Here is a 26,086-nt window from a genome sequence, read left to right on the forward strand (position 1 = left end):
TGTTTGCGATCCATGATCGCTTGGCCTTGCTAGTGATGTGTTGTACTATGAAGTTATTGGAGCAACGAGGGCATCGATCATGTGGACAATCAGAACCTTTTAATTGTTTGGGGCTGAAGCGGTCAGGTCCACCGTGAGGGATATATACACAGTCAAAGTTTTGCGGGCTACCATTGTCAACGACGGCTTCTAGAAGGACTAAAGATGCCAATATTTTGCCTCAATAGCGGTACATATACCAACGACCGAATCGCGGATGTTTCAATTTAGTTACCGTATCCACATGAAGCCCGGGCCACCAATTGGTTTGAAGCATATCTCCAGGAGCAACGTGGCTGCCAGATCATATTTGGTCATGAATAGGAACGTGAGGAAGGGATTGCATCTCTGGCGCTTTTGGGGTTGTTAGATGGCCGTGGTTCAGCCGGAGTGTTCTCGTTCCAGCACCTTTGGCGATGGACGGATGGTGAATGGTGTCAGGAAGTTGACAACAAACTTGAACACAAAACACACCAAACACCAGCAGCATATGATTTTCTTCCATAGAAGATATTCATCTGAGCCACGTTGGCTCCCTTGTGGATAGCAGTGCTTGGCTTTTGCCAGTGCAGACTTGTTTCCCAATCGGTCGCGTTGGTTTACCGAACAGTGACGGTTTTCTTATGACTTGGAGACGCATCCTACGCTGGCTGGTAAACATAAGCCCGACAAAAGAGACAAAAAGAGGTGGACTCTAGCAGGCTTTTCTGGTTGGCCTTGGAACACAACGCCCAGGATGAGATGCAAAAATTCAAGATCTATAGGAAAGCTCCTGGGAAGACCGTCGATGAGTGGGTCCAAATGCTCTTCTGCAATCCGTGTGGCCCGGCTCTATAGGTTCAAGAGCATGCGCCCAGGAAACAGGTGGAACAAGAAGCTACTAGAGAAAAAGAAAAACGTCCATTGAGGAACCGAAAGACTGGCCCGTTCAGTTCCCGCCCTGCTTTCAGAACTCGGAGGTAGGCTGCCTCCAACAAGCCTTTGGCATCATCTCCGGAGCCCACTGAGTTGTCTTTCATTCTAACCAAAGGAGTAACTCCTAGTATGAGCAGTACCCATGACAATGGCGACGACGTAGAGGCAGACAACCAACACCGAGAAATTAGCGCCGAGACGCGCCGGCTTACTTATACGGCCGAACATCGTCGACATGAGCAGCATCCGATGGAGGACCTGCAGCGCGCCTTCTAATCTAATATGGCGAGGAATATGGAAGTGCGACTTATCTCGAGAACAGATAACAAAGGCCTCGCCCCAAAGCATGTGCGAAGGTCGCTTTCCCCAAACGCTCAAAAGGGGCCGTTGATTGGTGTCTTATTTGTGAGAAGCTGTTCTCCCCAATGCAGCGCTCGCAGTGCCTCACGACAAGCGGGACGATGAGGAGGAGAATCATGCAATCACTCCACATGATGACCCCGGCCGTCTTTTCAAGAGTCCAACCTTTGATTTCGAGTTGCCCCCCCCACCACAAGCCCGACTCCTCGTCGACATCACCTCCTGATCAACACTCCTGTCATAATTGGTTGTCGCTGCCCTCGATTTCTCCAAGCCTCAATGAAGGGAAGAATACTAGGTCGCCAATAACACCTGTCCATCCCTCCGTGGAGCGCATGCAGCATATCCAAAAAAGCCAGCAAGGTCCTCGGTCACAAAAATGACAACAATTATCCCCGAATAAGCAACACATTTTCCCTTTACTGCTCCACGACGGCCTTCATTCGCAGGTCTTCAAATGCCATACTGGGATGATACTCGATATCTTTGATGGTGCATCTGGCCAGCCAAACTCCTTTATCTAATCGGGGAGCAGATTAACTTTGTGGGCGACAAGTGGGCAGACTTGCTTCCTTCAGATTATGTCTCTCCTGCCGATTCAGACGATGGTCCTTCGGATGACATCCAGAAAAGCAATCTTCTTGATTCCGGATTCAATAATTTCAACTTCAGCGAATTCGGCATCCTAGACTCCGGATTATTCAGCTCCGACACTCCTCACACAGACCCTCGTTACTCCACCGCTCAGTCTGGGAGGGAAAATATCGCACATGCAAAGAATCCCAAGCCTCCTAACGGTGACGCAGACCTCAGGCGACGAAGATCCTAATTTCAACCCCGGAAGCCAATGAGCCCTTGAACTCTTTGCAGCCCTCCGCCGGGAATGATCTAAATAGGGGACTGGTGTCAAATTTTCCGAGAGCCACTGGGGGATGTAATTCCTTCTATGTTGCTTTTTGCTCTTGCATAGAGTCCTACCACTTTAATACTTCTACGATAACGAGGAGGGACATATATCACGTCTTAAGTAGTACAGTAAATTGCAGCATTGCCACAGCGGCTTTGGAAATTGGACGAATTATCCTATAAGCAGCCTGCGCACTTCGAATTTAACGACACTGACAAGAAAAGAGCCCCATTCAAGGTTGTCACTTTTTAAGGCGCTTCAGGGGCATATTTCCGGCAAATATATTGCAATGCGCTCGCTCAAACCCGTTGAAGCTCTAGCCTAATCCCATGGGATGATCTATTGTCTGCCCGACGCACGCAATAGTCCATACTAACAGACATTTCACAAGGAATAACGACGAACTGCCCACCATGGCCATGTTCCTCATACCGTCGGGAATGACTTTAGGCCGGTCATAATAGCCTCGCCGCAAAAAGGTCGTCGATTTCCGGGGCATCACACAGGGAATGGTGATCGATTCCTCGAGGACCCACTCCGATAGGAAATCGTAGTTGGTGCAGAAACGGAATTTAAAGGAAGATTAAATCGCTCTACAATTTCCGCGAAAGTGAAGCTCATTTTGGATCTGAGGGGACAGCAGGGAGTCAGATAGTAAGCAACGTTGCCTTCATCTCCCTTCACTAGACAAGAGCCACTTACATCACAGGCCGTTCATGACAATAGCTAGATGCAAATATTTTCTAGCCCGTGCGATTAAGAAGGTTTCAAGCACCATGTAGTAGGCTATCAACGTGTTCAAAATTGTAGTGATTTCCATATTACATTATGACGCAGCTACAGATCCGGTAGCTGGAAGATTTCTATGAAGATGGAATGAGAGAGAAGAAAGAAATAATCTTGATTCCTAGATCTATGGAAAAAGCAGGGTATTTATACCCCGAGAAACTGGCAAACCAAGCTGTCAGGCAAAGACAGACAGGCAAAGACAGACAGGCAAAGCGCTCAGTCTGTAAGCATCTACCAGCTTCTGGGATGATCCAACACATCAGTTTGTGAAAGCAGCCGAACCCCCAAATGGGCCTGAAATGGCATTGTTTCTGACCCGCATGATGCAAACATTTTTGGTGTTACCAACAACGCCGCTGCACTTCATCCCTGAGGGCAGTTGAACCTTGACCTCATAATCCATGGTGCTGGAGGTTGAAAATCCCGCGACCCCTGGAATGTTTTGGATAACTTTGGCTGGTTTGAACGCTTTAATGTCCGTACCTCCACTCGTTGCGTCGATGTCCGCCGACAAAGGACCTGCACCGTCTTGGTTTACCTTTATGTCGGAAAAGTAAGCATGGGGTGAGTAAAGTAGAGCCGCGGCCTGTGACGAACCTGATGATAAGTCATCGTGATGACCCCCGCGTCGGAAACAGAGGGCAATCCATTGACAGAACCTTTGCCAGCATAACCCTCGACCCCTTTCTCTACAGTGCCACTGGGCGTAACTGCGCCAGATTCTGTCCGTGGTAGAGTACCCGCCACATCATCAACAGCTGATTGCGCACCTGTTTGATGTCATGAGCACCAAATCTTGGTGGTTAAGGAGGGAGGGTTTACCCTTGATAGCACCACCAAAAGGCGTTTTGTCTGCAACATCCTGGGCGCCTTTAGATAGCTTAGTTTTTTTTCTTCTTTTTTTTTGTGCAGAATAAAGAAAATTTAACGCTCATACTAACCATTCAGAATAGCTCCGCCGGCATTAGTGACGACACTAGCCGCGTCGTTGATCAGTTGGCGGGCTATAAAAGACATTAGTACCCGGAGTAGGATTTAATATTGCGAGAATATGGAAGACCTTGATGAAAATGGCGGGTGTGAACCCGCGTGTCGGTATTAGGTGTCATGAAATTCATGATTACTCTCTTTGGGTCTACAGGACCAGAAATTAGAGTGCGGCCCAAAGCCGAAGCCTTGATACTTCCCATTTCCTGATCTCGTATCACTGCGGTATCTTTCTGCCCACCGCACACCGCAGAGGGGCAGTCGCGTGGCGTTCCATCAACAACTAGAGTCAATCATTAACCAATGTTGAAAATACGGAGGGCTCAACGATAACCCGTTACCTGTTAGTCCCGGCATCTCAACACCGTTCGCACCCATGATACGGGTGATTAGGCCATGTGCGGCAGCTTGAGTGGCCAGCAATAGAAGAGATGAGAATTTAGTGAGAAGCATGGTGAATGACAAGAAATGAGAGCCAGGAAGCAGGACCAAAAACTTTAGGGGCCTAGGAAAAACAAACAGGTTTAAGATTCTAGGTCAGCTATTTATATTAAATTTAGAGCTCTTCTATAGGTGTGACCGTGATACCGAGTTCTCTGCATGAAACAGTAGCTGCGTCAAAATGAGAGCTTCAACCTGAAACTGGATGTCTTACATAGTACTAAGAGCTGCACGCATGTAACGTGCAAAAATAGTAGGCCCGCCCTTAGTGGAGATAACTATGTTTGTAGGTTTCCAACCATCCCCAGTTCTGGAAGATGATCGGATTTAAGAATAATATTGAGTTTGCATGGCTTTGTTAGAGAGTGAGACTAGTAAGCCCACAAGGCCGTTTCACTTTCTCAATACCGAGCGGAACCCTGACGATCAAAAAGCCAAATTATGAGATCAAATCTTTTGGGGCCGAATCCTAAGGTTGACAGAATATGTCGGAGTAGATGCATTGGCATACCGGCATACCGGAGGATCCATTGATCCTATGCATTTTGTAATTTTAGATTAGTAATCGACGGCCCGTATAAATTGTTAGGGAAGTCGATACAGCAATACAGAGAGTTGAACACCATTGATTGGACCCTACATTTTTACAATACGGCCCACGCCGACAGTTATGAGCCCGGTTCGCACTGAATGAGGCTACTGTAGTTGGAATACAGTATCTAGCCCGCTGCTAGAAGTGTCTCGCAACCCCCGAAGCTATTCTGAAGCTGTGCAAAGCTACCCCTGAATCCAGTAATGGAGGCAGCATCATTCCTCTCCGCCACAAAGGGCGAAAAACTGAAGGACTCGCCGCAGTGGCTCACCTGGTTTGCAAAGGTGCAGCTATATGCCGTACAAAAGAATGTGTGGGATCTCTGTAATCCAGACCTCACCTCGTCGACAACCGATCCCGCTAATAAACGGCCCGAGCCTCTCCAAGAACCGGTGGAACCCCAATACCCCGAGGAAGGCGATGAGAAGGAACGAAGGATCTGGCGAGACCGTATGGATGTGTACAAAGTGAAGTACACAAGGTGGGAGAAGCAGACAAAGGGACTGAGCGATGTAAATGAATATATCCTCACATACCTTGATCCAATCCACCGTCTCTCTCTAGTTGCATATCGTACTCCGTATGATAGGCTTGTGTATCTGAAGTCTCGCTTTGCCCGATCGACTGCGTACGAAGAAGAAATCCGTATGAAGTGGAAGGTCTTTGCAATGCAGAAGCCGACAGGAGATATCGAGGAATGGCTTCAGCAGTGGAACTCACTAAGAGAGCAAGCCGTCAGCCTTGGCATCAATGATGGAGATGCAAATAGGGATTTCCTACACACTGTGAAAGAGGCGCTCCCTATCTGGTGGCAAGGGAAATACCAGGAGATTGTCATGGACAAGAAGGTGTACTGTACGATACTCGAGATCTTCTCGAATCATTCCGCGCTATGAATCGTGAGATAGGTGTTCAAACTGTGACCTCAACTAATGCTCCAAAAGGTGCATTTTCAACCTGGCAAGGACACCAAGAAGCGAAACCGGAAGTGAAGCAAGAGAAGCTCCCATTTGAAAAGAGACGCTGTCCCTGTGGCAGCTCTCACCCGAAGCATAAGGTTGCTACTTGCTATATCATGAATGAAGCAATTCGACCGGAGGGATACACTCTCAATGAGCGTACGCTAGAGAAAGCGAAAAAGAAGTTAGCAAAGGACCTCGCCTGGAAGCAATGGGTGGAAAAGGTGGTTGCTGAAGCTCAGCCAAAGGCTGAATATGCTAACCAGGTTAGCTTTGCCACCACCTACCAAAAGCATGAAGCCGTACAGATCAGCGAGCATGTGCTATCTGTAGCAAAAAGTGATGAGCCCTCTCTACATGACCGATGGATTCTCGATACCGGATCGAGTACGCATATCTGTAATGATAGGAGCTTATTTGTTGACTTCACCCCGGATGATATAGAAGTTTCAACTGGAGACAGCACCACAAAGATACTCGGCAGGGGTACAGCTCGCCTAGTAGGAAGACACCCAGCGAAAGGAAGGAAGGAGATCACATTGAGTGATACTCTATACTCTATACTCACCTGGATTCCATACAAATCTAGTATCGTACGCGATGCTAAGGAAGAAAGGTGGCCTCTGGTGTCAAGAGACGAATTGCATACGGGATCCTAATGATAGGCCTGTCGTCAATGTACATTTTTGGGATCATTTCAACCTTCGGCTTTTGTCCGACACGAAGAAGCTCGGATATCTTGCTTACCATCTCTTCCAATCTTCATACCTAAAGGCTCCCGCACAAAGATTCGCCATTTGATTCATGCGATCGAGCAGCTGGCCGTTTCGGTATGCCGTCCCTTGACGAATGACTCGGATAGAGCAAACGAGAGACTACCAGGTAAGATATAACGGTAGCCTTGGCGGTGGTCCAGGTGGGCTAATGATTCGATAGGGTTTACGATCCGACTGGCACACACTCTGAGATCCGAACCCTCGCGACATGTTTCATATTGCTGGAAATTTGTACATCGTATGGCAGCTGCCGCGAGAGCGTCACGGAATGTAGCGAGCTTATGATCCTCAATGTTCAATCCCTTCTGCCCACAAATCAATGGACATGATGCTATCCACCTTGCATGTTTCAAGATATCTATGTATATACAAGCAAAATTGACAGTGGGGATCTGGCTTCTCATCAGTGGGCCTGTTTGAGAAAGATCTATGTTGGCCGCCGAAGAAAACGTAGCGTGATTCCCATGTTGTCACAAATACCTGAACCTAGACATAATGGCCACTGAAGGTAATATAATGATGTTACCGCTATATCAGCAACCGCCGCACACAGCTGATTCCTTCCGCCAGTGCATTCGCAGATGACGACCGCTTAAATCAAGTATGCAACAACTTCCGCATTTTTTTATCAGAAGCCATTCGTTTCTGACTTCGGAAACCAGACCATGCAAGGCTTATCGCAAGGCAAAAATGAGGCTTCACCTATAGTAGAAGCTAGACCTAGTTTGACTAAGTACGGTAGCGGCCTTTTCCCTACGGACTATTTAAAGAACTGACAAAGTTCTTTGTTGATTTGTCTTCCAATGGTAACCCTGAAATTTCCTTGGTCATAGCCTTCGTTGTGAACAACCATATAAGTATGCCAGTGAAGATAGGATCGGAAAAGTCCCCACTTCCTGGAATAAACCCTGTGCTTGTTCCGCCTTGCTCAGCTGCGGATGTGACCCCGGGGCTGTGTAGAGCCTACCAGGAACATCACGCCAACGAAACTACCTATGCCAAAATTCTTAGGGAAGAAGCACAAATGGACATGCGTTTCAGTATCACGGTTGGTGCGGCTAACTGGGCACTGCTGGCCGGCTATCTGGTCATTCCCGGCACGTTCACTTCATTGCAGACCTCAAACCAGGTTGAAAAGACGTTACAAACCAGCAGGACCGGCCGTGAAGTTCTACATATGATTCAGAACCCCCCACTACTCGCCATTGCGTGCTTGCTTTTTGTTAGTGGAATTGCGGCTCTCATGTGGCAGATGCATTTCCCAAAGCTTAGGGGAAACTACCCCTTGCTGATCAACAAAGTGTTTGTGTAAGTGAGCAAATCCTAACTGAAAGAGGTATGAAAAGCCAGATCCAACTCTAATTCTGGACTAGACCCCTATGCCTACATGCTGCTGCCGGGCTGCTGACCACTGTCATCAATGTCTGTACATCTCAAGGTGGGGATTGGTCGGTAATGGCTATTATAACAACCGTTATTACTGGAGTAACTCTTCTCATCTGTTCAGCACTTCTTGCGCTTTACAACTTCTTCAAGCTGGAGCGGGTCAGAAAAGAAGATGAAGATATTCGGCGTTATCGAGCCTCCATAGCTCCTGATACATGATAAAAGATTTTTTTGACAGGAGAAGGGCGTGTGATCTGAAGCATCACGGTTGCATTGGTACTGGTCTTTCCCATCTTTTCTTCTATTAGATTCTACCCCTGTGGAAGTCTTTACCTGTTGAGTTTAGGCGTGAAATCTCACAAAGAGTCTGAATGTGTACGTATATCTTTGAGTACTTCCCGATATTTCTCTCCTTCATTATGTTGTATAACATCACTTCTTGTTCAGTTTTCCAATCCCCAATCATTATTCATCACGTGTCTGTATCGACTAATAACATTGATCCAAACCCAGAAAAATAGCATGTCCAATCAATCGTGAAATAGATTTTCGTACAGAAGCCCTCGATGGTCAGTAGATTGAAGGTCGGCTAAATGACACTCAATGACGCTACTCTTGCTTAGGAGCAAAGACTATCTATGTGAGGCTGGATGGACCTCCAGACCAAGTCAGTGTAATCGTAAAGTGGGCAAATTTTCAGGACCAGATGCACAACCTGATACCGTATGAGTCCAATCTCCTGCTGGGGGAGAAATACAAGTAAACAATGTATTTTGCGAAATGTTAATTTGGCTTTCTCTAATTCTTAAAATTGAAATCTGGCTAACGTACCTAATAAATGAATTCTTGAGATCAGCACATCTGTTTGCGTCAACAAGCAACCTACTGAGCATCGTCGCAAATAATATTCAGAGATATCTAGTGGCAAGTAGAGGGTGGGGGTGTTAGTGGTTAAGAAGAGTGGTTAAGAAGAGTGGTTAAGAAGAGTGGTTAAGAAGAGTGGTTAAGAAGAGTGGTTAAGAAGAGTGGTTAAGAAGAGTGGTTAAGAAGAGTGGTTAAGAAGAGTGGTTAAGAAGAGTGGTTAAGAAGAGTGGTTAAGAAGAGTGGTTAAGAAGAGTGGTTAAGAAGAGTGGTTAAGAAGAGTGGTTAAGAAGAGTGGTTAAGAAGAGTGGTTAAGAAGAGTGGTTAAGAAGAGTGGTTAAGAAGAGTCGTTAAGAAGGGTGGTTAAGAAGGGTGGTTAAGAAGATCGAGGACTAATCACAAGCAAGGCCGATGCCCATGCAGCTAATGCAAACGCTGTCACAGACCTAGGCTTGAAGCCATTATGGTACACACGGAGGCTGCCTCTGCCAACAGAACCATAGAATCTGGGAACCAGTGGGATGTTTGGAGATCAGATGAGTCTGCGCCTTAGCTGCAGCAACCCCTGGTCGTTTGTAGCCAATCAAACCAGTACCCGGCAGAGCAAAATGCATCCCAGGAGCTTTGGTATTATCTTTACCACGAAAAAAAAAACCTAGGCAGCTAGCATTAACCAGCCAATCAAACAAAGTATAGACTGAGAAATGCTACCTTCTGTGAATCTATCCTAGGAGCATTTGTATCATGCAAAGACCGGGGTAAATTGGCCAATGGTTCATCACACTATGCACGAACCTTGATTCGTAAGTAGCTCTTGGCACTTTCCTGGCACTCTTCTGGCACTCTTCTGGCACTCTTCTGGCACTCTTCTGGCACTCTTCTGGCACTCTTCTGGCACTCTTCTGGCACTTGCTCTTCAACCCTTCAGAATGTCATCCAACCTACCTCTAACAGGCTTGATATATGGATCGAGCGGAAAATGGAGTAACTTCTAATCTCCCTAGACTAAAAGGAATGTTGCTAACTATAGCATCGTATATGCTTTGTCCAAGTAGAATGCACATTTACTACCTCGGCGCCGAAACCGGATTGGAATGATTTCACGTTTCAGAAGTCAGTTTGCAGCATGTATTCAAACCGTTGCTGGATATTTGTCCCGCGAGGTATCGATGAGAACGCATACAGCCGGAATAATATCTAGAAAGTCGGGTCAATATTGATGTCAAAAGATATAATCAAGCATAGAAGCAAGACCATAGCTGCAGCATCCCCCTCTGTCCATGAATGCTCGTCAATAACTACTATCACCCACATATACCCGACCAGATAGTTCCTATACCCTGCGCTTACCACGGACTTACATAGATCCCACCAACGCCGGGATTAGACGCCCAGAAACTGCCAAGTGTCCCGCCCAGACCTTCGGCCAGTAGAACCCCGCGAATGGCCCTCTCGGCATATAGCAGTAAGATGAGCGAGTTCTCATACGGCTCGTATCCAATTGCATTAGCGCACGGCGTTGCAGTGCCTTAAAGCAGGACGGTCGTCCCAACAATCTCGCAGAGTAACTCCTCCACTTCACCTCAGGCAATAGGCTTTCCACGCCTCATCTCACAGGAAAGATGAACAGCATCAAAGCCCGATTCAAGAGGATGTCAATAGGTCGGACCGGGAAGGATCCCAATGCAAGTGGAAAGACAGACGCCGCAGCCTCGGCAGAGAGGACGCCAAACGAAGGCCGGAAGAATGCGCCAGCCAATTCCAATGCCGCGAATGTTGACAGTGGTCTCGCTGCCGCGCGGATGTTCATCAAAGACGAACGGGAGGGCAGTTTGGTGTTTACCATCCAGGTTGCGACCGCTTATCGCCCGCGCATCGCGGTGGATGTGCATCGGTTTGGCAAGGAACAAGGGGACGGGCCATATGGAAAGCTGGCCGGCTTGATGAAGATGTCGGGGGCGGAGCACGGGTTCGTGGAGGCGGAGCATCCGTCGTTTGGTATATAGAGCTACGCTACCTGGCACATTATATAGGCTTGAAGACAGCTAACCGCGACCAGAACTCTACCGGATCCAGAGGAAATACCTCCGCCGCCACTCCGAGAGCCCAAACGAGCTAAACGAGGAAGACTGCATCCTCTTCGACCCCGAAGCCTCACCACTGTACGACCACGCCCATGCCAACGGGACGGTTACAGTCGAGGGCTTCGGCCTCGACCTCTGGAACGCCGAACTCGCACACGGCCGGATGCCCCAGCGGGCACACCCAAACCTCCTCCTCGAGGTCCCCGACCTAACCTTCGACCCGGCGACGCTGCTCTGCAGGATCGAGGAGATCCGATCCGGGACTGTGCCTGCCGATGACCCCGAGGAGCAAATCGCCGCGTTGGTTGAGACGGTTGGGAAGGTGGCGTGGGAGGGTATAGCGGGGTCGTGGGAAATGCAGGAGATGGGGCACAGCGAGCGCGTGCTCGAATTCCTGTTTGCGTTTCACCACGAGCAGGAGGATATTTCGGGCCGCTCGGTTATTGCCAAGGCGATGACACGTTTCCAGGAGGGCTCGTATGAGGGCGCGTGGGCCGACCGGATGCGCATGGTTATGGCGAGGGAGCTCGCGCTGCGGCTTGCCTCGGGGGCGGGGATGGGGATGCAAGGGGCCGGGGGTACGAAGGGGATATATGCTCGTTTCACGCGTGCGATCCTTGCGTCGTTGATTACCAGCGAGCGGTGGGTTGCAAACACGAGGATCCACGTTGGCGGGCATGGCGCGCTCGCGCGGGAAGTGCAGGATGCCAAAGCGGCTGGCGTACCCGAACAGGATCGGCAGGAGGCACGGGAGCTGGTTCGTCTCGCGGAGGAGGCTACCGAGGCGAAGCAGTTTCAGCGTGCTGCGGTCTTCTTCTACAAAGCGCTCGCGGTTAATCCGGCAAACTACGACACCGTCCAGGCGAGGGGCGAGTGGCTGCTCAGATTCCAGAACTACAGGGATGCAGCGAGGGATGCAGTGATACTGCAGCGACTGGACCCGGATCGTCCGGCGGGGTATGTCCTCCTGGGCAGGGCATGCCTGGGCTACAAGAACTATCTCCGGGCGCGCGAGGCCTTCCGCGAAGCCGTGCCCCTCGCACACGCATTCGACGAGAAGCTACCGATCCTCCAGGACCTAGACAAAGCACAAGACGCGCTCGGCGGGGAGTTGAAGGCAATCGAGCAAGCCGCAGGCGAGAAAGAAAAAGCGGCGCTCATGCGCGCTCGGAGAATCGCAGACTTGGACCCCATGGGCCGAACGATCGCGCCGCGACCGGCTAAGGACGAGCAGCAGCTCGAGGGGCTGTTCCTCTTCGCAGAGCGGATGCAGTGGCCGTACCTTGAAGCCGTCCGGCTTTGCGCTAAGAAGGCCCGCGAGGACTGGCTTGCGTCGCACGAACCCATTTACCCTGTCCAGGTGGACTGGCTCTTCGCCGTGGTGCTCCCGGGCAAGCACTTCGCACACGTCCTCATGGCCATGCTGGTCCTCAGCACGCCGGCAACCCAAAGCGTGGGAATGGCGCCGAATAGCGAATGCGGCGTCGCGCTGCCCGAGTGCAGCTACTGGCGCAGCCGCTCAGTCCTCGGCCGCGTCCTCGGCTGCCTGCCTGGCGTCACCTCGCTCAACGGCTGGGTCGGCCCATGCCCAGCAGCAACGTTGCACACACAGACGGACGAGGAGGCCCCCGCGGCACACTGCCTCATCACGACGGTGGCGTTCAACCCGGCCTCTGCACTGCTCCCCCCGCCTTCTGCAGAGTCAACTCGAGACATCGTCATTGCGGGAAACCTGGACCTTGCGCCACTCTGGCGCGCCACAAACCAGCCGGAGATTTTCAACTTGCACCCTCCGCAACGGGACACTGCCGCGTGGGAACTACGCTCGCTGGATCTCCGCCGCGCCTATCGCTCCCACCAGTTCGAGCCTGGGGGTACCTGGCTCTGGAGCGCTTCTCTGGCTTTCAGACAGCCCGGGACGGGGAAGGAAATCACCTTCGCCTTGGACCATACCCCCGTCTTTATCACCCTCCCGCCCTGCTCGCTTTCCGATCAAGCAAGGGGCCATAAGATCCACCGCCGACAACTTGATGATTACAGGTTCCGGAACGTCTCGATGGATGAGATAGCGGAGGTAACGCCGGAGTCTGTGGAAGAGGAGATCATTATTATCAACGCGTCTGCTCCCGGGGCCGAAGTGGTCGCGCGGGCGTGGTGTGCGCATGTTGCCAGGGCGGCCGTTGTTCGTAGGGCTGGGGGACCGTGCTTGTATTGCACTGTTAAGTGGGCGGGGAGGCTTGAGTTGAGGGTGGGCGTCGTTATTTGGGCTTCGTAGGCCACTGGGAGTGGTTGAGGCATGCTAGTTTCCATCCGCATGACATCCGCGTTAAGCAGCAGTATCAACATGTTCTTTGGTGGCCTAGGCTAGATGTAGAATAATTCCTGCTCCCCATTGAGGCCCACCAGCATAGGGGATTCTCTGGCTCTTGGCAGCAGTTGCTATTCGGGGCCACATATAAACAGCTGAGATTTCTCCTTAATGTGCCACTCCGCAGACAAGGCGGGCTCGCTTGAACAACAATCTCGAATGGGCATGCATCCACTGGTACCCTGTAGTGGCGAAGCAATGGTAAGATCAGCCTGGCAACGTCTTATTTTTCCTGCAAGGCTTGGGTGAGGGAGAACCTGATATACTTTCCGAAGCGCTTGCGGGCCAAAAAGCTTCCGTACTCTATAGAGACCAGTATAGTGCGTCGTGCTTGCTAGTTACATTCATCCCTCTATACTGTAAGCTACAAGCTATCTCTGATGGCCCTTGCCATGTTTTGGCTAATTCTTTCTGTCAGGACAGTGAAAGCTGCCTGATCCGTTGGCGACTGACTACTCCTGGATGTAGTGGCAGCATCACAATGTAACGACAACTAATCCATTCTGCTTTTATATCTCACCGGCCACTTCAATCAAGCCATAAATATGCTAGCGCGAGCTAAAATTAATATTACAACGAGTGTGGGTAGGGAAGTGGCAACCGGTGTCGTGAGGAGCGGATATTTACCGTATCCTTCAGCGCGCACAAGGATCAGCGATTCCAGTTTTTCTGGGAGTAATTGACCTCGCCAACGTCTACTTTCTACATGGCGCTGGAGATATACGCCACATGCTCCTTATGGGTTGGGGTGGTGGAGATTTGAGCCATCTCAAGCCCGAGAAGTCGCTCCGTCCTGCGATAGAACGGTCGTTGAAGGAGATAAACTCTTTTCCACCAGGATCTTCGACAAGGGAATATTCCATGGAATGCTGAACTAAATCGGGCCCTAATCATTGGCTTCCATGGGTGCAGCTTGGTTCACCGACCAATGGCAGGCTCTCTCAAGCGAATACGATGTGCTCCTAAAGAACAGAAGTCAAAAAGAGTGCGTGTGGTTTGATCGAAGGCCCTAGAAAAGTCAAGCAGACAATCAAGTCTTACTCCTCGCCCCCACGGGCAATTTCAGGAGCTTGGATCGAAACACACTAAAGTATTATTAGTTAAGTTTCATCCAGGGAACGTATTCATCGCCACTCCTTGATCCACCCACCGAGATCATTATCAAGATTTCATGTTTCGAAGCATAAGCTACTCTTGCTGGCAGCCAAAGTGTGAAATATTGCCCAGACCTGGAGAAGCCGATCGTAAGCTTGGACCTGCTTCTCTAGCTCCTGCAGCCGTTTCTCCATCGCCCCACGCTGCCTTGAGGGCGGCGCGGCTTGTTCGATCGTATGGAATTTGAGACGGGGCGCAAGAGTGAGGCGACAGAAGTCCCATTATGTACAAGTGCATCGTGAGTCTGGTGCGCTCTCATCTCTTCTCGCCCACCAGCCTCCCAACCGGCCGATAAGTTAAGAAAACAAAGACCATATTGTATCTCTTGGTCTGCTTCGCTGCATTGTCGGGCCTTATCTGTTGATTGGGGAAGAGGATTTGGAGGGATATAACCTGAGAAGCGGGCAACTTAATTATGATATGCGACCGCATTATGTAGAGAGTATTCAGAGATAGAAAGATATCAAGGCGGTTCAATAGTAAGATAGTAGAGAGAGCACAGATTTTCTTCGATATTCTTTTTACAGAAGAGGATTCCTGTGGCTCTTTATAGTTATCGGCTAGGCCCTGGCTCTGCTTTCAGTCACCGTCTAGCGTCCGCAGCGCTGTTATATTGTCGCCCAATGAAAGCTACTGCGGAGACCCGCTCCTACAGCAAGCTGGTAAGGAAGTAAAACCAATCCTCACTGGGACAACGTGGCTGTCTAGCTGAGAGCCGTCATCTAATATGGGCGACTGCGAGGTCTCACACAAATACGGGACACTCACGCTCTATTTCCCAGCGCTCCCAGCGCCCCACTCAGATCGCGCTAAGCTGAATTGGGTCGGGGAAAGCCATTGTTTTCTGGGACATGATCTGGGAAACCTTTGCAAGCAACAAATCATGCATCCTCTCCAGACGCGCCAATTCATTCTTTGCTACACAACAACGTGGAAATACCACAATATCAGTTTCCACTTTGCATGTGTCTCTGTACATGTACAATGAATCTCCGAACCGGGCCCTAGTCTCTACTCGGGACTACAAGTGGCTCCAGAATGGGTCCCGTGACTTTCTAGGTACCGCTGAAGTATGATTGGCTCTGTTGTCCTTGTAGAATTGCACTCTGGACCACAGCCACATTTTAGCGCCTGCTCCCCTCTTTCTTTCGCCTCTCCACGGGAAAATGCATGTATGAAAGGCTCGCAAGAAGCTATGTAGAGTGCCAACCTCGCGCTTACGATGTCCAAGTCAAGTTCTAGTTTCCGTGACATATCATGCCTTGAGATACAGTTACAATGCAGGCCGAAAGATTTAGGTCAGTTAAAGGAGTCTCATGCAGTAGCAATGTACGTTCTTGGACCCCGCATTCACTTTGGCGCCTCGGCAAAGACTTGGGAACGCACCGCCTGGGAACTCTCCATCCTCTTTTCATTTTTATGCGTTGCGTAAGTCACCAAAAGGGAAGAAAATAACATGGGGGCCAACGCAGCATCTACAACGGTCCAAGATGAAGCTGCTCATCAATCCAACGAAGGGAGGAGCAGAGGGGAAGAGCTTTCATCTAGGACACGCGCGTTCTGGAGCCGAGAGACGTGAGTGTGTCAGTATTGAAGTCGAAGATGGATGCTGACTGCAGATTTAAAAGTTTTACTGGTTCCGCAATCTTTAACCTACTTGCCTTCGCCCCACCCGCCGTTTACAGCACCCTAAGCAAGCTATGGGTCGCCAAATTAAGCTCCAGCGAGGTGGTCACAACTGATGTATACACATACATCGGCATCACTGTTGAGGTAATGAATGATGGTATTCCGCGTTCTGCGTGGCTGATTATTGGGGACAAATCATCGCGAAGCCTGCACTCACGGCTGAACCTTGCCTGGACCATGATCATTGTCTGTGCAGCACAAGGGCTTCTGATGACCGTTATATTTCTTGCAACGTCGACCAAGCTTGCAGCCGCCTTTGTCCCGGCTGAAGTGCGACATGCCTCGCTTGCCTATGTACGCTGGTCCTCCATCCAAGGCCTGACATCCGCGACCGAAGCGGCGATCTCTTCCTCAACCAGAGCGCTGGATAAACCGGACATCCCTTTGATAACCAACGCGAGCAAGTTTTTGATCAATATCGTGTTAGATTTCCTACTGATATCAACGTTCCGTGTTGGAAAATATACGCCAACCATTGTAACACAGGCTATTATTCGACTAACTTGCGACATATTATCGGTGACAGTAGGACTTCTTTACTTTGTTTGTGTGGTTGTGAAGCGCAAGAAAAGAGAAGCCGATGGCCACGGAAACTTGAAAATAAGCCTCGATGCACTGAAAACATTAGTTCGGCCAAGTTTATACACATTCGCCGAGTCGGCGATCAGGAATTCCATCTATTTATGGCTAGTCAACAGAATAGTTCAGCTTGGAGATCTCTATGCTACGGCCTGGGGAATTTTTACCACAATCCGCTGGGGGCTCATAATGGTCCCTGTTCAGGCTGTTGAAGCGTCAACGTTGGCTTTCGTCGGGCATAATTGGGGCCGTTTTCGAGCAACACAGCAAATAGAATACCCTAAGGCCACTAGAGCGGAAGTTTTCGGTACGTCTGAAACTTACGAGGTCTGGATAAGCTATTAACATTCCGAAAGCTATTATTCGACCAGCGCTTTTATCCTGCGGAATTGTCATGGTTTTCGAAACTACCGTGTGCATTGCGCTATCTGTGCATGGGATACAATCTTTCGCTCTTTATTTATCTGCTTCGAACGACGTGGCGGCTGTCACCCAAAGAATGTGGAAGGTATCTTTCTGCAGAGAGAATGATGTTTCCTTTCCCGTTGGCTTACATTTTACAGGCCATTGACTGGACCTACATCTTTTATGGACTCAACTACCAACTTGGGGCCGAGGTGGTATCTATACCAAGCACTCGGCTCAAACTTATGCTGGATGCTTCCTTGTGCCATCGTTGTGACTGTTCTCTCTTTGCCGGGTTCATTGGCCTGGACGTACTATGCAGTCATTTTTGGAGGCGCACTTGTGTTTGATCATCTTGATGTTGGACTAACGCTACTCATTTGGATTCACAGGCTTTCCAGAGGGAAATTAAGGTCTCGCTCGCATATTGAATATCATTGACCCAGAACCGATATGAGGAGCAGGGTAGGGTCGAGGCATCAGAAATATTTTTGGGAACGGTCTCTATATGAAAACGGGAAGCAGTATGACTTGTCGATGTAACATGCTTGGGATTCTCTACCTCTCTGAGGTCAGCTCATAAAATAACTAGACGGAGTTTATGGTCTAGTAACAGCTTGGGCAAAAGAATTTGCTAGGAACCCTACAGTGTTTCTTGGTAGAGCGTTACGCCACATCATGTACTTGCGCCCAGTCACGATCGGACAGCCGATAGGATACGGAGAAGCGACTCAATCGGCACGGGGTTTCCGCATATAGGAAAAACTGTGGCCTGTCGCAGGAACCACTTATCCAGAGAGGGCAATGCTCCAGGGATACTCAAAGGATTGGAAAACTGTGGGCCATCCCATGATCACCTAGCTAGTTGGGCACTTGGACAATTGTCCCGCGTCCATCGGGAGTCCTGCCATTGCTAGAGTTGGAAGTCAGCGTGCGTGCGAAAAAGGGTTGGCCCGCATCATCGTCAATATCGCGCGCGTAGAGAACTCCAATGATTGGTCAGTGCCCTTGCTCAGTATGTGAGTCATCAGAGGAACCTTGTAGTTACATGAGCGCCATCAATAGGTCCCACCATAAGCTTTTTTGACCACCACGAAATTCGACAGGGTCAGAAGAACACCAGACAAGTTTAACGTTGACTGAGGAATGCCTTGAATTTTTCCAGGTAAAGTAGGCGGAACATGTGTAGCAATTCCACATAGATCTTACATACTATGTTGACCGATCTATGTGTTGGATGAACTTGAGTTACACATGTGGGAAGTCCTCACATGTGTACTTGCATGATCGAAAGTTTGTTGATCAATAGGCAGTAAATATGGGCTGCTTTCTTATTTATACGTTACGGGGAAAGAGACTGATTTGTGGTAACTTGTAAATGTGTACATAATTACATTTTGGGCTCTAGGGAACTACGGGTGCGTGGACCCTCTGGGTTGCTATCTATGGGAGCGAATATGATCCAGCGACAAGTGGAAATGCAAAAAGTGAATTTTTAAAACAAACAATTTTTTGTTGATTTGAGTTTCTCCGCCCTATGCTCTTTTGAACAGGAAAAGTTGACCATAGTCCTTGTGATTGATGCTCTTGTTTATCCTTGAGGGCGTGAGATCTGACCTCGCTGGATCTTCGGGGTCTGATCTCCACATGCGCTGCTAGCCCGCCCGACCGCCAAAACCGCTCAAAATGGTCCATCAAAGAGTTGCGTTTAGAGGCACTTTTCATGCCTCTCAACTGGCCTTGGATAGTAAGAGTCCTGAAAGAGTTAGAAAACTTGTGATCTCCCATTCTCACCCGAACTTACTAATTGAGAGCAGAGTGTCGACCAGAACTCGGAGGCGCCTGCGGAATATAAGAAAACTTTCCCTGATTGTCGAATGCGTATGCCCAAGCAGACTTCCGCCCCGCACATTTTGCTATAGTCCCGTGCCTTTTTCTCTAGGCATAACTTGCGCCGGCCTCTCTTCTGTTGCAGTAATTTCTTCTCCACGCTGGCGTTCTTTGATTGTTTTGAAATTCTCGCCATTGTCTTGACTAGATGGATATTCCTGGCTAAATGAATGGGCAAGCTCGGTTAAATATGATCGTAAAATGGTCAACATTGGCGTTCAAGATGTACAAAGGAGGGAATGGTCCTTTTGAATGTCGAAAGACCACGGTTTTGGTTCAAACCTCCCATTTCCCCCTCTCCCTTTAGTGTAGTTTTTTTTATAGCATAAGTACGGGATCACGGCGGCGCAGTTCAATAACTGGAATCCGTTGGTGGGAAGCTCATGTGCCAGCTTGTGGGTTAAGTATTTTGTATGCATTGGCGTCTAAATTGATAGCCAGCTGGAGATAGAGAAGGTGGAACGACTAGAGGGGGATAAACTTATGTAATGCCATCGCGATATATCTAGTTAGAGCTTTAGCCAGTTATTCATTATGTGTATGCCAAGAGAGGGTTAGTAAGTGCCGCGAATGACTCAGTCGCCAAGACGCTAGTGGACTAGCGAACGCTCGTAAAAAAAATCTCTAACAGACAAAACCATATTAAGCGGAGGTAGCGGGCCTACTGGATTCATTCTGTGATACCTGAAGAGTCATGTCGGATAACATGGACATCTTTCACGACGAGTCATGGGTTACGCCGTGGCGATCATCCGAGTTTCCACCCGAGGAAACCTCTCTTGAGAGAAGAAAGCGATTCAGTACAAAACCAGGATGGCCTAATGGCTGGAATGGTTGGATCCCTCGGTTTTTTCGGTTCCAGTCTGTGAAGACCGGAGGTTGGCCATGGGGGTATGTTATCTATCGCACGAGCTATACAACCACATCTGATCAGGACTGGGCGGCCGTGATCGCGAAGCTTAATTGGTACTGCTACGCCGCAATGGCTGCATTCAGAGATTTGGAAGAGTTCCAATTCCAGCCTGATGTCCATAGCCTTGTTTACGAGGGTTATCGAAATGTTATCGTTCAGGATCCAAACTTAGAAGGAGCCTCGACCGATGCTATTCGCAAACGACACATACAATGGGTAGAAAGCCGGGCTTTCGATCGTGGGCTCGGTATACCTCGATTTGACTACTGCCTTGTCTTGGATGACCGCTCTATGCGGTCGATTTTGGCGAGCTCAGATCCAGATGACAAGTCTGGTATGGTCGGATACGTTAACGTGATTGACTGTGATTTTGATCCACACGATCCGGAAAATGAGTGTTCAGAGCACTACGATGGATCGCTCAGGATTTGTCTGACATCTGTCTTCCAGTTTGCTCTGTCTTGTGAGAATCTGAATACTGGAGAACAACAATGGGGAGACTGGGGGATGGAACGTCCTGGGAAAGTGATTTATACAGATGGACATTCTTCACTCGTCGAGGAGGAAGACGTTTTCCTTTGTCCGTCCGATTACGATCTTTTCTCTCGTTCCTGCTATCCTAGCGAGCCGAGAAAAGAGACGATCACGGAGTCTCAGTATCATGAGCTTCAGAGACCTATCATCTAGGATAGTCAAGTAACTTGTGTTTGATTTGTAACATCACAAATGACTCGTCCATCACAAACTTCGTATTTCAAACTGGATCATTCGTATATTTAGTGCAAAAATATACATGTCGTGATAGAAATTGTTTAGATACTTATCGGCAGACTAACTGAGTTCTTCAAGCTCGAGATCAGCCATGTAAATCTCTCCCACGTGGCTCTCCAGAGTTTCCAGAGCATCGCGGACCTCCTGAGCCTGGGCATTCCACATAACGCTAGCCTCCGGATTGTGAGTCCATTTATTGCGCATTTGCTCAATCGCGGTGTTAACAAACTTGCGACCCGTCTCTAGCATTTTATTCGTTCTCTGTTTGAAAAACCGGTCCCAACAGTCTGCAAGGTCGACGTCCTTGCCCTTCTGTGATTTATATGCCTTTGCTGCGCGGTTCAATTCACTGCGAATGCCGTCGTTGACCATTTTGAACCGTTCTAAGACTCTCGGCATGTTTTGGTAGTTGTAGACCGCAATAGTCTAGCAAATCCCAGTCAGTCATGTAGCTTTCATTTTGTGTTGTGAAGCAACCTACATCGCGTATTAGAGTCAATGCCTTGCGAGGATCCTCATCCTGGACCATCCCCGGCCACTTTAATGGATTTCCTGGAACTGGATTTAAGCTCCAAAGCTAAACATGATTTGTTTTAATACTTGTCCATGGTGAGTTTGCAGCGGAAAGAGATGATACTTACATCACCTTTGATCACATTGATACTCTGTCGGAGCAGTCGGAATACTTCCTTATTGGATTTGCTTCCAAACTGTTCCATGACGCGATCAATAGGACGCTTGAGGTCTTGACCGCTTCCTGGTGTCCGAGGTGCGCCGTTGATAACCTCTTGAGTGAAGAAATCAGCAAAGAAACCGCAGTCAACAGCACAATTGTCCCCTTTGACAGCCCATTGCATAAATAGGGCCATCAGTTTTACTTCAATGAGGTGCTCCGCTGCCACTAAAATTAGTTCATAGGGCCTTTTGCTTTTATTTTCACAGACATCCACTTACTGTTAATATTCGGAGGGCTATTGTTTTCCCCTGCATTGAGGTCCGCTTCAGTGGCTTCCTGTTCGCGCACTTCAGTTTCTGTGCAACTGCCCATTTTTGCATTGACAATGGCCTCTCGAGCTTGAACGGATGTCAAGGGCCACTCGCTTGCTCCAGGATATGCAAATCGAGTATAGTGGACTCTCGTTTTGGTCTTATCATCGTCCTCGCAATCAATGAATTCCTTTTTTGCCTTTGCTCGTTTTCCCAGCAGCACAAGTACATCTCTCTGGAAAGCGTAAGATTCGTTAGTCAATTAAAGAAAAGGACGGGGTGATCCATTGGTAACCTTTTCTGTCCACTGAGTCTGCCGGCGCACCAGCCCCAAAGTATCCTCATCCTGATCACACATGCCATCGCCGTATTCGCACAAATCTAATGTGCAGAAAATGGTGCCTTTAGAATCAGCAATCATCTCATCGTACCACTCAGGCACTTGTAAAATGCGTCTTGCAGTGTCTTCGTAGCCCTGTCGATAAAACTCTGGATATGTAAGATTGGACGTAATCCAGGGAAGCATGTATCTGGTACTGAGATGTTCGAATGTATTAGAGACCGAGTTCCAGATATTGGCTAGGCGATTGTAGTGGCTTGTCCTTCCACTCAAATTCAAGTAGCCAGCGAAAAGTGCAGCTAGTTTGACAACCAGAGAATGCTTCGCAACAATCTCACAAAGATCCTCACGGACCTCGAGGCCGCCACTTCTTTTCGTGAGATGGAGCTCACATTTTGCATTGGTGATCCAATCGCTTAGCTCATCTTGAAACTGTTGCAATTCGTCCGAAAGATGTTCTGTCTCGGTGTAGTCGGTGCCATCGCAGCAGTATGCCCGAGCACCACCATAAAGGCACTTGCCATCATCGTTCATTGCTACACGGATCTGGCCATCGGGACAACCAGACCAGCAACGCATGTCGGACGTGACTGGGTGGATCAGGTCACTGCCATCATGCCATTCACAGTTTTCGAACTTCTTGTTCTTTCTCGAGGCATCGCAGCAGTATTTGCGTTTGTGCTGGTGACGTTCACCGTTATTCCAAGCACTGCAATGGGTAACGCCGCTGCCGCGGCTCGATTCAACCAACACGGTATCTTTCGTGCCTGAGCACTTACCATCGTCGCAAAGGACAAGTGGTTCAGACCATTCGCACGTGTTGTATAGCGCCATACTGCTCAGTTCTTTTCCATTGTCATCTGTAGGAGAGCAGCAAGCTGACTGGTACTGTTGAGGGACATCAAACTGGCATCCCTCATTGGTTGAGCCAATCTCGAGCATTCCATCCTCACAACCAGCTTTACACTTACCATCGTTGTAGCCATACCAGCCACACTTTGGAAGGGGCGATGTAGGTGGGCAACAAAATGAGGCGTAGCCGACGCCCAAACAAAAAGTGGAATCCATCATTGGCTCACCCTCGTATGTCTTCCATTTGTCCGCTCGCTTGATCATAGACCATCCTGCTGGACATGGCTGTGCACAATTTGTCCAGCGACATTGGCTATGGTCGGTTCTCTCAATGACCGTGTCGTTATCGATTTTATCAAATTGCATGGATACTTGTCTGTTAGACACTTTTGCCAAATCCCGAGAGAAGTCTGCCGTTGGTGTGTCATGGCTGATAGCCCAAACCATCACACCACTAAGACATTGCTCGCGAGCGAAATCTGCCTTCATGCCCAGGGTTTCTTTATCGTCCATAGAAACCCATTGGTCATCCCAGGTGACGACCTTGATAGTAGCTTCCTTGTATAGTTTGGACTCGAGATTCCTCTTGTTGATAATGTCCATGATCTCGTTGTTGAGAAGGATACCAGTTTCATGGCTGCATTCTCCGGCAAAGCCTCCCGATAAATACTCGCACCCAGGCTCAACACAACCCCCCGAAGTGGTATACGTGCGGCCGTAAAATGCAAGACCCATCACCACCTGATCAGGGTTCACGTCATTACGCCACAGAAGATCCATTCCTTGTTTAATCTCAGTAAGGTTGGTATGGGCATTGAGATAAGACCCAGTCCATTTGTTTCCTTCGTCCCAGATGCCGTGCATGTCATAGGACATAATGTTGAAGAACGAGACATGTTTCGCTAATTCTTTCAAGTCAAAGTGTTGAAGATACCAGTATGAGGCAGGTAAGGTGATAGAAAGGGTGTTTCGCCCTCCTGTTCCATCTAGGGCTTTCCTGAGATTCTCCATGAAGGTCGGGAAGTTTTTATAATCTTCAGGTTTTCCGCTGCGATCGTCGGCTTCGGGATACTCCCAGTCCAAATCAACGCCGTCAAAGTCATGAACAGACAAGAAATTGATCAAAGATTCGAAGAAAATTTTCTGCTTGGTTTCAGAGGCAGCAAGGTCGGAGAAAATCGTAGCCGTGGGACCAGGATCGTTGAAGGTCCAACCACCCAACGCGATGAGGATTTTCACATTAGGATCGTATGTCTTCAAGGCAGCAATTCGCTTATAAAGGTCTTTATCCCTGTTATCGGCTGGCAGGACCTTATATGTTTCCGGGTCGATCGTGGCAAACGCAAAGTTGATGTGACTGTAGACGCCAAGTGGGATCTGTTCGGGCCAGAACCTATGGCAGGGGCGCCGAGTGGACCATCCTTCATAGTAGCCCACCACTCTAGACAGATATCGGTCTTTTGAGCAAGTTTTGTGATTTACAGTCTTGTTTCCGCACTATACGCAGACCGAACACTGTTAACCTAAATAGCGGATGGTTAAGTGCAGGGTTTAGTATAACTTACAAATTCCTTGGTTGTTCCACAGTACCCCTACATGTTCAGAATAACCGTCAGTGCCTGCCAAAACCCATATACACCCGACGATGTGACGACTTACAAATTCCGAGCAACAAACATTCAATGGACAAGTCGAGCTTTCCGCCCACTCGGATCCGAAGCCAGGGTCACATTCCGATTTGCGGTCACAATTGTTCACACAAACGTCCTTACCGCAGAAATCTGGCCCATGGCCGCAAAATCCGAAATTGTTGCTATATGATATGATAACCACAATGAGATTGACAGAATTATGGAATGCCGACATAATGACAGGGTGGAATCCCTTACCAGCATCCTTTTTCGCAGGGGTTATTTGCATCACATCCAAGTTTATAGTCACAGTTCGCGAGACATCCTCCACCACAATGCTCAGGGGTTGTCCCGCAGAAGCCATCTTTTGAGCTAAAAGAAGAATTAATACCAAGCATGTAACCCACGTTACTAGGCAAGGACTTACCAGCAACCAGTAGCACAAGGCATATCCGCATTACAGTCCTGTGCTATAACCGGTATCAAGAGGACACATGTCAAAGCGACGAGCGTCACCAAGTATCGGCCCAACATCTTGATTTGAGAACCTCGTTTTACGAAATTGAATTTTGGCAAACCATGAATCTTTATACATTTACCAGGGCCCGATCTCTCAGTCCCTTTTTGTGGGGTGCTTGCCCTCTGAGACATGAGAATCTTGTGTAGGCTATCCATTTACGCTAAATACTCGCTTCTTTTCTACTAGTCCTGCTACTGGAATAGCAGTGTAGTATTTGTTCCTAGTTCTATGGAGTCATTGAAATTGGGTCCTCGCTATATCCAATCCGACCATCAGGATCCCTGAGTGGGTCTTCCACTTGCTTCAGTAGGGTCTTGGCTCCTTTCTCCCATTTTTCTTGGCCGCTGGTTTAACTTTGGCCAATGACGACCTCGCTTAGGATTAGTCTTAGTCTCCTATTCGGTCAAGCGTAGGAATATATTTCGGTCTTTCCGAAACTGGACTCTTTCGCTAAACCGTCTTATTTTCTTGTAGACCCTCCACTAGAAATAGGCAGCCGGTTATGCTTTGTGGGCCATTCATTCTTTTTCATTACTTGAGAAATTCGCTCCTCGCTTTCGGGCACGGATTTCACCGGTCGATTATATGCCGATATTTGCCTAGTATAACCCCCGAACGTAATGGCACGGTTCTGATTTGGATCTTATGCCGGGATTTGTGCATGTGAATCCCTTATAGAACGACTTATGAAGTCGTAATATGTGGATCGTTGAATTCGCTAAGCAGAAATTCCAAGACATCTCATTTCCACCCTTTTGACTATTGCAAGCGATGTAACCTCCCACATGAATTGGGTTAGAAGCGCCAACAGTTTTGCGAAAGCGCACCGTGGGTAGTTTGCATTTCAGTACCGTCTGATTTCTTTATCTTTCAACAGTCCACTCTTTATA

At 48.7% G+C, this 26,086-nt stretch overlaps 6 protein-coding genes across 6 annotated transcripts; 4 read left to right on the top strand and 2 right to left on the bottom strand.

Moving 5' to 3' along the window:
- Nucleotides 1-1,236: 1,236 nt before the first annotated feature.
- Nucleotides 1,237-1,540, top strand: N7489_004711 (uncharacterized protein; the record flags this gene model as incomplete). The annotated part of the gene is made up of 2 exons (XM_056710463.1): nucleotides 1,237-1,348; nucleotides 1,386-1,540. 2 exons carry the CDS (start codon nucleotides 1,237-1,239, stop codon nucleotides 1,538-1,540), a joined length of 267 nt encoding a protein of 88 aa, XP_056568884.1.
- A 1,729-nt stretch (nucleotides 1,541-3,269) lies between these two features.
- On the bottom strand, nucleotides 3,270-4,450 carry N7489_004712 (DUF3129 domain-containing protein; the record flags this gene model as incomplete). The annotated part of the gene is made up of 6 exons (XM_056710464.1): nucleotides 3,270-3,548; nucleotides 3,608-3,780; nucleotides 3,833-3,880; nucleotides 3,952-4,014; nucleotides 4,071-4,280; nucleotides 4,339-4,450. The coding sequence occupies 6 exons, from the start codon at nucleotides 4,448-4,450 to the stop codon at nucleotides 3,270-3,272; spliced, it is 885 nt and encodes a 294-aa protein (XP_056568885.1).
- Nucleotides 4,451-10,634: 6,184 nt separating this feature from the next.
- On the top strand, nucleotides 10,635-13,371 carry N7489_004713 (tetratricopeptide repeat protein; the record flags this gene model as incomplete). The annotated part of the gene is made up of 2 exons (XM_056710465.1): nucleotides 10,635-11,010; nucleotides 11,072-13,371. The coding sequence occupies 2 exons, from the start codon at nucleotides 10,635-10,637 to the stop codon at nucleotides 13,369-13,371; spliced, it is 2,676 nt and encodes an 891-aa protein (XP_056568886.1).
- A 2,704-nt stretch (nucleotides 13,372-16,075) lies between these two features.
- Nucleotides 16,076-17,723, top strand: N7489_004714 (uncharacterized protein; the record flags this gene model as incomplete). The annotated part of the gene is made up of 5 exons (XM_056710466.1): nucleotides 16,076-16,194; nucleotides 16,248-17,194; nucleotides 17,244-17,395; nucleotides 17,451-17,507; nucleotides 17,685-17,723. 5 exons carry the CDS (start codon nucleotides 16,076-16,078, stop codon nucleotides 17,721-17,723), a joined length of 1,314 nt encoding a protein of 437 aa, XP_056568887.1.
- A 2,165-nt stretch (nucleotides 17,724-19,888) lies between these two features.
- On the top strand, nucleotides 19,889-20,782 carry N7489_004715 (uncharacterized protein; the record flags this gene model as incomplete). The annotated part of the gene is made up of 1 exon (XM_056710467.1): nucleotides 19,889-20,782. The coding sequence occupies one exon, from the start codon at nucleotides 19,889-19,891 to the stop codon at nucleotides 20,780-20,782; it is 894 nt and encodes a 297-aa protein (XP_056568888.1).
- A 144-nt stretch (nucleotides 20,783-20,926) lies between these two features.
- On the bottom strand, nucleotides 20,927-25,134 carry N7489_004716 (CAZyme family GH18; the record flags this gene model as incomplete). The annotated part of the gene is made up of 7 exons (XM_056710468.1): nucleotides 20,927-21,292; nucleotides 21,508-21,761; nucleotides 21,821-22,088; nucleotides 22,149-24,542; nucleotides 24,611-24,637; nucleotides 24,705-25,048; nucleotides 25,104-25,134. 7 exons carry the CDS (start codon nucleotides 25,132-25,134, stop codon nucleotides 20,927-20,929), a joined length of 3,684 nt encoding a protein of 1,227 aa, XP_056568889.1.
- Between the last annotated feature and the right edge of the window lie 952 nt (nucleotides 25,135-26,086).

This window comes from Penicillium chrysogenum (genome assembly GCF_028827035.1).
Source record: "Penicillium chrysogenum strain IBT 35668 chromosome Unknown utg000002l_segment0_segment0, whole genome shotgun sequence".
Taxonomy (NCBI): Eukaryota; Fungi; Ascomycota; class Eurotiomycetes; order Eurotiales; family Aspergillaceae; genus Penicillium; species Penicillium chrysogenum.